At 41.0% G+C, this 14,352-nt stretch overlaps 1 protein-coding gene across 1 annotated transcript in view; it reads right to left on the bottom strand.

Moving 5' to 3' along the window:
* Nucleotides 1-14,352, bottom strand: part of syde2 (synapse defective 1, Rho GTPase, homolog 2 (C. elegans)) — a 49,226-nt gene that overhangs the window by 8,744 nt on the left and 26,130 nt on the right. Inside the window, exon 5 of the mRNA XM_085138861.1 lies at nucleotides 8,875-9,001. Within this exon, the coding sequence (XP_084994987.1) occupies nucleotides 8,875-9,001 (127 nt within the window). The remainder of the gene's footprint in view (nucleotides 1-8,874; nucleotides 9,002-14,352) is intronic.

Here is a 14,352-nt window from a genome sequence, read left to right as displayed (position 1 = left end):
TCACGTACCTCCTATTCAGCTGAGCATCACATATCGGGTTCAAAGAAATCAGTTTAACCTCACTTTCCTTCACTGCAGTTACTTCTAAGCAGCTGTGCTACTCCATCCACAATGATAATCTCCTGCCTGTCAGCACGATATGATATTTGATAAGACACCAAAGATCACAGGGTCAAGTGGCTACAGACCTTTAATATTGGTAGTCTGTTTTGACCCTCCTGAAGCATATTGCTGAACCCTTACTGGCCTCTTTTTAACTTGCCAAGCAGCAAACATGTAAGTGGGAAATACAGTCAAGATGGAAGTGTGTGCAGACTGAAACAACTCAACCAATTTTCAATTTTCAAATTTGATATTATTTACGTAGTGCCACATCACAAACAACGGGCACTTTATATTGTAAGGTAAAGACCCTACAATGATAGAGAGATAACCACAATAATCATGTGAGAAGCACTTGGCGACAGTGGTGAGGAAAATATCCCTTTTAACAGGAATAAACCAGAACGAAGCTCGGGGCGGGGCAGCCAGTTGCTGCAACTGGTCGGGGGACAGTGGAGGGAGACATGACAAAAAGACCAAAAGAGAGACCACTTGGGACTTTTCCAAGGCTCCTGCTTCTGGATAGCTTCATCTTCTCCTGGCTCGCCTCCAAACTCCCTCTGTCAGTGAATCTCTTACCTTCTAACAGACAGGATGTAGCTAGCTAAGCTAGAGAAATTCACATCCAGCACCTTCACAACAGGTCTTGTTCCCCTCTTCTACATTTAGACAAATAAACGCTCCTGTGTTAAGCTCCTGTTGTTTGTGGATGACACTGCTGGGCTCAACCGTATCCAAGATTGAAGCAAGCCTGCATAAAGATAGGAGGTTGTGCAAGCTTCCGTTTGATGTATCAGAAATGCAAGTCAAACTTCAAATTTGAGACACGGTTAGGTTCTTCAGGTTCCATAGACGTATGACATGAAGCACAGTATTTAAATTCCTAAGGAAGTTCAACCTGCCAACAGAGCTGTTGTCCTAGTTCTGCTGAGCTGTATTTGGGTCTGTGTTGCATCCTTCAGTTAACTGTTTTATATGGCTTAGCCACTTAATCAGAAATGAGACGACTACAAAGAATAGCCCGGGCTGCTGAGAGGATTACTGGTGCTCCCTGATCGACCCTCGAGGACCTGTACTCTTCTAGAGCAGGAAAAAAAGGGCTGGAAAAGCTGCAAAAATCATTTCAGCCTTTCACACCTAGGCCACAACCTCTTTGATCTGCTGCCCTCTGGTCAGCACTTCAGAACACTGAGCACCAGAACATCCAGTCACAGGATCTCACAAGACCTCTCCAAGTTTGGTAGTCTCAGTGTATAACAATGTGGAAGTCTTTAGTGTTACCCATTGGTATTTGTGGAACATTTAAATTCTGAAGTAACTTTAATAATTGTGATTTTTCTGTTGCATTCATGTCTTGGACGTTTTATCCATCAGGAAAATTTCCCTGTGGCAACAGTTCAGTTTGACTGCTTGGGGTTGTTGTTCGCATTATTGAACATGTGGCTGTATGTGCCACAATCCAGGAAAAATCACGAGTGACACAATTTGTGAACATGCCGTGACTCTAAAGCGTGCAAGAGGAGCAGCTCTTGGTAGAACAACAGATAAGACGACACTGTATCTATGTCAACCACGATCCTGTTTCCAAAGCAGTGACACAACTGATTAAAGTGCTATAAAAAGGAACACGTACTTCACTGCTTTTCTTGCCTCTTGTCGTCTATTTACAGCATACTACAGTACGATTCATAGTAAATCCAATGAGCTTCCTTAGGGCCAGTAAGAAGAACAGAGGGTCCAACTTAACATGCTCACTTTATAATCCCACTAAGTCCTAAATCTGCTCTTTAAGGGAGCATTAGGATTACCACTTTTCAGTCTATTTATATATTTGAGTCTATTTCTAAACAGCATCGTCAGAACATCAGAATAATGTGGACAAACTAATGTTTCAGTGTTAGCTAACAGCACCAGAGTTTCAGGTGCTGTCACACGTGCATTTTCTATTTTCCTTTGCTGCAGTTATATAAAAATAAATTGGATCAGAGAGTGGAGGGAGGATCTAAACTCAGTTTAGTGTGTTACAGTACAAAGTCTATGATTAGCATTGTGATTAGTATCTGCACAGTGGCGCTCAGCACCAACATAAACACAACACTAATCTATTTTAAATTGTCTGTTTTACATCACAAATAAAACCAATCAGTGATCAAAAAGGCAAAAAAAAAAAAAAATCTGTCCAACAGCTGACAATAACTGCTTCCTTTTATCTCTGTATGTTACCACAGAAATAAAAAACCTGACTGACTGAGCTACCATAATGAAACTTGTGACTGTTTTAAAGGAATAATCCATTACACTTCTTAAAAATTTTAGAAGAATCTCTGGATTTTGGTGTGGTGGTTAGCAGTGGTGCCTTACAGCAAGAAGGTCCAGGGTTTGAATCCAGTCTGGGGCCTTTCTGTGTTTACATGTTTTCTGTCTGTGTGGGTTTTCTCCAGATGCTCTGGCTTCCTCCCACAGTCCAAAAACATACATAGGGTTGTGAACGTGAGAGAGAATGGTTGCCTGTCTGTCTCCATTACTGGAGACCTGTCCAGGGTGTACCCTGTCTCTTGTCCTATAACAGCTGGGACTGGATCCAGACCCCCCAACTGAACAAAACTTTGATAAAGACATTAATGGTCACTGTTGACTTTTTTTTATCCACATGTCACCATGCAATGTATTTAAAAGAAATGTATTAATAAACTTGCTTTCATTTTAATGGCCACCAGGGGGTTACTCCTCTGGCTGAAACAAGTAAGTCAGAACTTATAAAGGTCTATGAGAAAATTATTTCTAACTTGATTTCTAACTCGAGTATTTTCACAATGAAGGTTTTTAATATTAAATAAAGCCTGAGCATATTTAAAGTAAAATAAATCCTGTCTTCAGCTTCTTAATCAGGTCCATCCCTTACTTAGCCGAATGCTAAACTCCAATGTTCAAGCTGGGAAAACAAAGCAAAGTGGGCTTATTTCGGTTACGACCTCAGTAAACACTTTCCTAATGAGGTCGTGGCCTCAGCCCATAGTTTTAAGTCTTATTAGAGTAAAATTGCTGATAACAGAGTATTCTTCAGTGTACGGTTACTTTGTAAGAGCCGAGTTGCTACCAGGTTGGTGTGCAGTGTCCTTGGTTCCACAAAAGTTTCAGATGAGGGATAAAAAAACCTACCACGACAACAGGTGATTGTGGCTATGTCTATCTTTTATATACAGTGTCGTGCAATGTGGCACAATTTTAGCATGTTAGCATAGGAAGTATGTTTTAGCATGTTAGCAATTATTTGTGGCAAACACGCCTCATAGAGCCAAGTCTAGAAGCAACTTAGCTTTGACCGAAAATATTGAATATGATACATTAAGGAATTATTATTACTTAATTATGATTCTGTACAGCGTGTCTCTTCATAGAAAAATAATAAATATAGAATATAAAAATAAAACAGTAAATATGATTCTGACAGCTTAACACATAACGTTTGTTCCTTGCCATAACTATCTTCTCTGAACATGTAATGTTCAACACTTCCTGGCATTAGAAATACGGAAACACTCTGTATTCCTGAGACAGCCAGATGCTTAGTAGGCAAACAGCTCATACCCAAACAAGGAGAATAGCTTACCATCTCAGCCCTCCAATCTCAGGTAGATCAAAACATTGACAGATACTACTCAGCAGGGTTAGACTTTAACAGCGCTCTGGGGAAGCATGCTCTTAAACCCTCATAAAACTGCCCTGCAATTAAACGCCTTCCCTGTGCCTGTGAGCTAGCATAGGTTCAGTATAAAATCTGGTATGAGCTGAATTTGATCAGGGTATATAAACAAAAGACACATTCACTCTCTTTAACCTTCCCTAGGCATGCCGATTTCAGCAGCAGATGCTGTGTGAATCCCCCCCCCCCCCCCCCCCCCCGTCAATCGTTATGGGAAAATTTTACAAAGATAACCACAATCAGCTTGTTTGATCACACGAAAACAGACCGTCTGGAAGCAAAAATTAGCAATATATTTTTATCCTTATCTCACTAAAATAAAGCTTTTATTTCTTTGTTTTTGTGTTTTTCTGCATCTGCGAATAATACGTGCTGGGAGGCGCCACCTGGCTTGCTTTTTGCTGCCATTATTACAGAAAATCATGCAGAGCCCTCTGACCTTCCCTGCACTGCAAGGAAGACCCGACAACTGTTACACGTTAGCGCTGCCCAATGAAGCGAAACAACTCGTGTTTGTCTTGATATGCAACACATGAAAGCACCACACACATTTAGGCTCTTTCCAGTTCAAAAGCCAACTGGCCAAAACTGTGTACGTGCATGTGCACATGGGCTTGTCTGACGTGAGGAGAATGGGGCCATTCAAGTAAATCATTAGCCTGCTTTGACTTGGTGCTTTGTTTACTTCGGTGCGTTAGCCCCTGTTGATGCCCTTTTTCACGCAAACAGACACACACAGCTCTCACATATATGCACATATGCACGTATGCATGAGAACTGTGGTCGCAAGCAAGCTGACAACAAGCAAGCTGACAACAAGCAAGCTGACAACAGGCGCACGCTGCGTGTCTTTTTCACTCAGATTTAAACTGTCGGGTGGTGGTGGTGGGGGGGGGGGGGGGGGGGTACTGGTATGGCTCTGCACCAGCACTATCTGCACTGCGCTGCATATACTTTCCCCACCTCCACCTACATGTTTGGCTGATAAAGACCGCAGAAACAAACACTTAAAGAAAAACATTAACAAAAACTGAAAGCACCTCAAAGTAATCTGATACAAGTTTTTTTTTTTTCCTTGCTCACTTCAGACTATTTCAGTGTCCCAAATATGCCACCAAACACTACAAGGGACACAATGCACTGGGGCATGGCTCTACCTTTGACCTCTTGTTCAAACAAAGCGGAAGGTCACTCCTCTTGTCAGTGCTGCAGTCAGTGCCTCGCCTGGAGAACAAACAGGGGGTTTGTTCTCCGTCCTGCCCCCTTCTCTGCTATCCCGCACGCCCCCACGCCACTAGGGGGGCCAGAGGAGATTTGTGTTTGTGTACTGCCTTATGTAGTAACACAAAATGTACAGTTGCTGCTTCAACTTTTTCACTTTTCCAAAGCTGAGACTCCAGCTCTAACTCTAGAACCACGCGCTCACACGGTACATGTGGATTCATCACAAATACGCCTGCTTCCAGTTTTCAATCCCACCCTGCAGTTTAAGAAATATTCTGACAGCCACACCGTTCTAAAACTCTTCACCAAGTGGTTGCCTGCCTCCCCGGCCGACCCAGGGTTCAGCTAATCCCCCGTGCGTGAGCCAAATACCATCTGTGTTTGTTCGGCAACAAAGGGGGCACTTGTTAATGACTTTCCATGTCTTCACTGGAGTACTGGCAAGGGTTGGGGGTGCTGGGGGGGTTGGGGGCAATTTAGAGTAGCAGGCTATGGAAAAGTCGACTCAGGCAAGGGAAATTGAAGACCACAGACTAAAAATCAATGCCAGTGCTCCGAATGAAAAAGGGCAGAGGACACACCAGTTCCATTAGTAGAGGAGAAGTGACTTTCAAGACTTTCGAGACTAAAATCTTCTATTAGATGGATTTAATCATAATTTTACACATGTGTGGCAAAAAATGTTCAGGTGTTCACAACTGCACACTCACAGGGGCTTCAGACAAAGCTACCATATGGGCCTACCATAGAGGGCACCGATCCCCCCATTATCATGTCAAACCACTGATTGAAGCCTTCATTCTTCAACAAAAGGGATACCAAGAAGAAAGAAGAAGAATGTCATCAGGATGTGCTCAGAGGCCTTTGTAGAGTTTAAAGAGAACGGTCCAGGAAATATCCAGTGAGGAGCAGTTCTGAAAATAGATGCTGATGTCAGAGGCCAGAGGATGATAGCCAGACTTCTTCCAGACTGATAGGGAGGCAGGAGTAATTTAAATAACCACTGGTTACAACCAAGGTCACCTCTGAACGCACGGCACGTTGAACCTTGAAAGAGATGGGCTACAGCAGCAGAGGACCACACAGGATGCTACCCATGTCAGCTAAGAACAGGACACTTTAGATGGACTCAGTAAAAGTAGATATCAGAACAGTGGAAAATGTTGCCTGCTCCAATGAATCTCAATTTCTGCCACAACATTTGCTTCATAGGGCCCCGATTTGGCACAAACAACACAAAAGCATGGACCAGTCTGTCAGTCCTGCATTGTATCAGTGGTTCGGTGTCGTGGTGGTGTGATGGGGTAGGGGATAGTTTCTTTCTCTCACTTTGGGCACCTTTGGGATGTGGTGGAATGAGAACACAGATGTGCAGCAACTGTGTGACTTTATCGTGTCGATATGGATCAGGAATGTTTTCGGCACCTTGTTGAATCTATGACTGCAATTACTAACAGTAGCAGCAAGGTGTATCTAATAAAAGCATTTTGTGAAACATACTGTGAAGCAAAGAACTGTGATTTGAAACAATGGAGCGCCATGCGCGGAGCATGTTTTGCAAGCTTAGGATTGAACTCTGACCCCTGGATAATCCCTTTCACTACCTCCATTTTTAAATTAGCTGTGCGACGCGTCAGCCCTCTTAGCTCCATTAGCTGTTCGCTAATTAGCCTCTCGTCTGACTCCATAACAAAAGACTCCAAGCTTAGTTTAAGGCTTCCACTATGAATTAAAATTAGAACAAAATATGTTTTTTTTATTCCGTGTATGTTGGCTGCTGAAATCAAACAGGGTGTGGAATATAACAATGCTACAATCAGCTTTTAAAACTCCTGTTATTGTGTGTTTTTTTTATTCTGCTGTGCTTTTTATCCTTTCTTTTATTTTTTCTTACCTTATGATCACTATATCCCAGAAATCCCTGCTTTTTTTTAAAGCACACACCATAAACCTCTTCATCTTCAGCTCTTTTTCTCTCTATGTCCTCGTCCACTCACTCAGACCCATCTGCAATGGCAATTCGCCTGGCAGAGCAAATTTAGGCAGCGAGCAAAAACCAACAATCCTTTTTTCTAACCCGCTCAACTGTTAACTGTGTGCTTTGCCCTGCCATGCAAATGCATGTGGATCAAAGCAGGCATGATAGGACGACGCCTATACAGGGCCTCTCCCCAAAACCAACAGCAGCTCCTAAAATGCCCAGGGGTTTCCATGGTCCTTTCCTCCTTTTGTGGAAGAAAAAAAAATCATGACCAAGTCATTTTCTACAACTTTGCCGCCCCCTCCCCATCTCCCCAAATCTGCTACACTTTTAGAAGTAATACTCGATTCAATGCCACAGCTGATTTTGGGGTTTCTTTTTGTGAGATGTGCTCACTGTTTCCATTTTTCATTTCAAGGGAGCAACAGAGCAGAAAAGAAATTCAGCTGACAGGAATCTGAATGGCGTTTAAATTAGAAATGTAAGGTTTGCAGTTCTGCTTGTTGGACAATCAAACAGCTTCAGGGGGACTTTTTTGCATTTGACAAGATAAAAATCCCCACATTTGATGTGATTTACAAGGCCCAAAGCACAAAAACTGAAACTGAGAAAGAACAGTCCGAATGCGTGCAATGATCTGATTTGTTTGACTTTGTGTGTGTGTGTGTGTGGCCCTTCCTCTCACACTGATCTTTATGTTGCAGGGATATGACACACAGACACATAGATTCTTATGAGATATATACAGGTGCTGACCTATTCGCCATGGCTACATTCAGGCAAATTTATTGCAGTGGATCAATACTGAAGCTGGACTATTTTTCTTGTTTTACTGGGAGTCATGTGTACATGTCAAATGATTAAATGGGATGCCTATTATAGATGCCAGTTTTAGGTTTGTGGTTAGTATTTACTTAATGACAGCTATAGAAGCAGTTAACAGCTGTCTGTTAACTTCATTGTTAGTTTTTCCTAGTCCTTAGTCATTTCTCCACCCTTATTTTACTCAATATTAACTGCAACTTGTTATTAGTTATTAAGCTTCAACCCAAGGGATTGGAAAAGTAAGCTTTTGTGGTAGTGCCAAAACTGAGATTCCTTTGTTGGCCACATGAGGCAGACAGAAAATTATTAAATGTTAAATTGCCCAACTTTACAGCAGAAATAAACATTTTCATTGTCCTGTTAAAAAAATGTTTTGGTCTCTATCGTGAATTTTTGGCTTTGCCATACATATGCAGGGTTGTGAATTTGTCTATAATTTGCCTGTTTAAATTGTATTAAGGTATTTTTGCCATTGTTATTAAGGGCGTGGCTGTTTTGAATTGAACCAGCAGGTGTAGTTAATAGCTGCCTTAGCTACTATAAGTAATCTGTTGCCTTCTGGAGCATTTTTAATGTAATTTTCTATCAAATAATTGCTGTGGGACTAAATGTACTCATGTAAGTTGAGTAAAATTGCATTTTTGACTAACATTTATTTATCTGTTATTAGCAGGTAGCACTGTCTTTGTAATGTACATATTCACGCTACAAATGCTTGCTAACTAAGCAAGCGAGCATTAGCTCATAGCTTAGCATTTCAAATTCCTGTCCAAATATGGTAACTTGTGGATTTTTACTTGGCTTTTGTGAGTGAAAATTGAAAATCTCTTTTTAAATTAGAAACTGCATACATTGCTCATTTTGTAACTATCCTGCTAAGTACAAGTAAGAAGGTAATTTACAGAGAAACAGGCCAAAACACACCAGTGCTCTCTGGAAACTTTGTCAGGTTTGAATAACACCCTTGTAATTAAACTAAGTGTGTTTAGTAATCTTGTGCCTTGTTGGCATCTTCTCTGTTTCCTGGTGATCATTTTACCTGTAATGACGTTTATGTCTGGATACGTGTTTTCGCACAGCTCCACAGCGTGGCTGTCTCTCTCAAACGCCTCACGCAGCTCCTTCTTTACTGCTGCCGAACCACACAGACGGTAGAGACCCACCACCTGGTAACATAAACACACACACAAGTAGGTCAAATAAACACACATGGCTCGAGAGTCAAACAGTTGACAGCGACGTAGACATTTTTACAGCCTCATCGATCAAGTTCTACGTCTGCACTCAGATAATGTCCTGGAAGGCAGCCATAAGTACTTTCTCAGAAAACTCACACGTCACGAACACCAGTCTGTTTTATCTCCAGAAAAGGGCGCCTCAATTTAACAACTGACCAAAAACCACAAATGTATGTGTTTCTAATAACACTATAAGCGCTCACTTTTTTAAAGACACAGGAAGATGACTTGATGTAACAAAGAAATGCTGGACTAACAGAAAACCTTAAACTTAACACTTTCCCTATATTGTCTTTTCCCCCTCTACTTTCAGTTACTTTACACTAGCATCTTTATGCACTTTTTATTATATTGTGATTTTGGATCCACTGTATCCATAGTTTAATTCTTTCACTCCTTTTCCAGTTATTCTGAACATACATTGCATGTTTGTGTGTAGAGGCTGCTATGCAGTAAAGCCATGAGAGAAATGTAGGCGAGACAAATAAATCTGAAATGAATGACCACTAAAGTACTGGCACTCTCTGAAACATGGTTGGAGACAGCACCTTAAAAGTCAGCCAACTGTCTCTGTGTCTATCTTTATCAATCTAGAATTTGATAACAAAAGCCAACATGAGCTAATAAGGCCCGGTCGTCAAATGCTTGAATTTACAGAACACCGCAAAAGCACATTTATTGCTTGTAGTTTCGGCTTTTATAGTCAGAAGACTGAGTTGCTGTTGTCAACAGCAGAATCTATTTAAAGTTTGCTATGGTTAGCCACTATACCACAAATGGGTAAAATACAGCCCCAGGGCTCAAACCAGCTTGCAGCATCCTAAAAGGAAAACACGACAACCCCTAAATTTCAATGAAAGAAAGCATTATGCTAATGAATCTTTAGCAGTGGGTCTTTACCATCTAACTGTAATAGAGAGAGTATGCAAACAAACTTACAGAAACTACAAGTCTAAAATATCAATTCAGAGGAGAACACGAACTAATGTATTCATGTATAAGACAATGCATTATATATATATATATATATACTGTATATATATATATATATATATATATATATATATATATATACAGTATATATATATATATATATATACTGTATATATATATATATATATATATATACAGTATATATATATAATGCATTGTATATGCATTATATAAATAGGTAGTAAGTCAATGATGCAGGTCTGCATGGTCTTAAGAGTTTGAGCTAGCTGCACAATAAAAAGAGAGTGGAGCTAATTCTAGACCAGTTCATCATCAGGACAGCATCATTGACAGGTCATAGCTATTTGCAGAACTATCGACATCAGCAAATAAGAATTTAAAAAGCAAAGAAGAGAAACACCCTTCAATAATTTTATGAGTGTTATTGTTGCATAGTTTGTTCACGAGAGAGAGCGAGCTCTGAGTACCTTCATTTTTGGCAACACACAGGAAACTGATCTGAGTAAATAAATAACTACACATATCAAAAGTTAGGGATCTGATTTGATTCTGTTTGTTATATCAGAATATTTAGTTTTTAAATCACCAAATATTTGTATCGCTGTTAGAAATCCTTCCATTCAGCCCATTCATAGATGCACACATAACGTTTGGAGTAAATAATGAAACAAAAGTGCCTTATACTAACAATGAAAGAGTAAGTCTTCTTGGTTTTTTTGTTTTTTTTTTTAAAATGAAGACTTAGGACAATATCCTATTTTACCACATTTAGCCAAATTTATAGGATTCAATATAAGTCACTATTATGTCTCATGCTTCAATTCAACTGTCCAGTGTGTGGCCCTCTGCTTACTGCGTCTTAGCCCTGCTCAATCCAGCACTATGCATTGACAGTCAAACCAGAGGAAGAGGGATGTGACTGCAAAACCCCTTAGTGGAATAAAGGGACTAAATGTGCATTTCCTCCCTTATTAACTTTTCATCTGTAATAAGACAATTAGATCATTTATAGACTGGAATGAAAAAGGAGAAAAGCATGTTCAGGCAGTCTGCCTGAGCTGGACTGTGTCAAAAACACTTTAAGATGCAAGTCTCAAATCTTTGGAGCAATTTTGGCAACACCTCCAGGCAGTTACTTCTAAAACCCTATCTGAGAAAAGCTATTCATAAACTTTTACTTAGTGGTCACCAGGACGTAAACACTGCATGTACAGAATCATTGTTATCAGTCAAACCTGATAAAGGTCACTTTGTACCAAAAATAAGATTTAAAAAGGTTTTATTCCACCACAAGTTATACTTCTACTATATATGTGCACCCCAGAGCTATGCATACTCATCACTCCACATAACATTATCCTAACATATTTACAACAGTCATGAGCCTGATGAGTCTCTCATGATATTCTGCTGCTGTAATAAATCATTTCCACAAAACTGACAATTGCAAAAGCACGGTAAAGACTTAAACACAGTATCGTAAAAGCAACATTAACCTCCCACTCTGGAGACAACATGTTAAGGACCATTTTCCTGCAAATGGACCTCTCTTTATGAAACCTAACAGTAATACATGACACTAAATTAGCTGGCAAAGTGAAATGATCTTAGAGTTGACATCCTCATGAATGAATGGATAAACACTGAGATCTTCTAAAACCCAAGTGACAGCTCAGCATTAAAAATGAAAGGACTAAGCTATAAAGCATTTATGTTTCTTTACCTAAGGCTCCAGACTGTGACCTAAAGAAACTTGAGACATCTGATGTTTGTAACTCGGCACCAGCGCTCTCCTTGTTATGCTGGGATTAGGCCCGGCTACAGACATACCATAATTTCTCCTACATGTGTCTGTCTGGTATGTGGCATAGCAGACCAACTGGTGTGGTTGCCCTGGAAACGTGTTAAATCAGTGGGCTGTGAATGGCGGGTTGGGTCCGGTTCCTCACAAAACACACTCGCACACACACCGCCGGCCTTTCCGGGCTCCAGCGTAGGAGCGCTATAATGTCTCCCCCATCCCACCAGAGCAGCTATTTGTGAACTCTCCTCGTCGAGTCCACCAGCGTTTTTCTAAACCTCACACGAGAGGGAGTGAGGAGGACAGATTAGGCAGGGATTTGGCTTTGTATGCGAGTAAACAGAAGTCACTGGGCACAATGAACAACAAGTCCATTCAGAAAAAAAAAAACAAAAAAACAAAAAAGCGAAGGCTCTCTCTTTGGGGCAGAGCTGAGTGCAGGCGGGGAACAGCTGTTAGCAAAAAAAGGACTTAAGAACCGTGGCCTCTGGGCAGCACAACAGGCACCACTAGCCAACCCTATATGTAGAAATGAGATCCAGAGGAAAGATGATGTCTAGGTGATGTGGAAGGGTCAGAAGCTTTTTTTTCTTGGTTTAGGAATATGTTTAATATTTTAAACAACAAAGAGGAAAAGGGCAGAAAGAAAAGTGCATTTAATTGACTTTAGGGTATTTATGTGGGCGTATTCTCTGCATACAAAGACACACACATGATGGGAGATGACATGGGCAAAACTTAATATGCTAATTGTTTTATCAGGCAGTCAGCAATCGGTAATATTTTTTTGTTTATAAAATATAAAAGTAAATGTGAAAAATACCCACTGACATTATAATAATAATGGATTGCATTTATATAGCGCCTTTCGGGACCCCTCAAAGCGCTTTACAATTTCACTATTCATTCACTCTCACATTCATACACTGGTGAAGGCAAGCTACAGTTGTAGCCACAGCTGCCCTGGGGCAGACTGACAGAGGCGAGGCTGCCATATCGCGCCATCGGCCCCTCTGGGCATCGCCAGTAGGCGGTAGGTGAAGTGTCTTGCCCAAGGACACAACGACCGAGACTGTCTGAGCCGGGGCTCAAACCGGCAACCTTCCAATTACAAGACAAACACCCAACTCACCCAACCCACGATCGCCCATTTCATGTGTGTGACAATTTGGGGTCATGGTAGGGATAGAGCCTGTCTCACCTATCACAGATTGTTGTGTACACCCTAGACAGATTACGAGTCTGTTACATGGCTAACACAGAGAGACACACAACCACCACTCGCCCACATTTACACCTAAAAATTTTAGAAACATTAATTTTCCAAGCATGCATGTCTTTGAGCTGTGGGAGGAAGCCGGCATGCCCGTAGAAGAAATATCCATGCATAGGGAGAACATGAAGTAGTAAACTTTATGCTGCTCTCATAATTGAGTCTCTTAGCCACAATAATTACAACACTTGTGTCAAAACAAAGTGTCTTAATATTTCCAGCTTCTGGGCCTCGAGTGTGGATTGAAGGAAGTATTAAGGAAGTACACAGTTAAAGACTGTTGTGTAAATTTACCATCATCCACTGAGAAAATAAAATTACTTAAAGCAAAACAGAATGCTGTTAAAAGGTACATTTCAAGTTGTAGAAGGGTTTTTCTTGTCATGTCAAGTATAAAAAAGAGCTTGTCGATTCATACATTCATTGAGAATGGAAGTCAGAAAACAGCATCTGTCTCACCCTGCCTCTCACTCATGGGATCGGCCTCCAGAACCCTGAAAAAACTAGTTCATGCATTTATTACTTCCAGGCTGGACTACTGCAATTCATTATTATCAGGATGTCCTAAAAACTCGCTGAAAAGCCTTCAGCTGATCCAAAATGCTGCAGCAAGAGTCCTGACAGGGACTAGAAAGAGAGAGCATATTTCTCCTGTTTTGCCTTCTCTTCATTGGCTTCCTGTTAAATCCAGAATTGAATTCAAAATCCTGCTCCTCACATACAAGGTCTTAAATAATCAGGCCCCATCTTATCTTAATGACCTTGTAGTACCATATCACCCTATTAGAGCACTTTGCTCTCGCTCTGCAGGCCTACTTGTTGTTCGCAGAGTATTTAAAGTAGAATGGGAGGGAGAGCCTTCAGTTTTCAGGCCCCTCTTCTGTGGAAACAGCTTCCAGTTTGGATTCGGGAGACAGACACTATCTCTACTTTTAAGATTAGGCTTAAAACTTTCCTTTTTGCTAAAGCATATAGTTAGGGCTAGACCAGGTGACCCTGAATCCTCCCTTAGTTATGCTGCAATAGATGTAGGCTGCTGAGGGATTCCCATGATGCATTGAGTTTTTCCTTTCCAGTCACCTTTCTCACTCACTATGTATTAACAGACCTCTCTGTGTTGAATCATATCTGTTATTAACCTCTGTCTCTCTTCCACAGCATGTCTTTATCCTGTCTTCCTTCTCTCACCCCAACCGGTCGCAGCAGATGGCCGCCCCTCCCTGAGCCTGGTTCTGCCGGAGGTTTCTTCCT

This window comes from Neolamprologus multifasciatus, chromosome 17 (assembly GCF_963576455.1).
Source record: "Neolamprologus multifasciatus chromosome 17, fNeoMul1.2, whole genome shotgun sequence".
Classification (NCBI taxonomy): Eukaryota; Metazoa; Chordata; class Actinopteri; order Cichliformes; family Cichlidae; genus Neolamprologus; species Neolamprologus multifasciatus.
The sequence above is the reverse complement of the archived record's forward strand: the minus strand, read 5'-3'. Positions and strand labels throughout refer to the sequence as shown.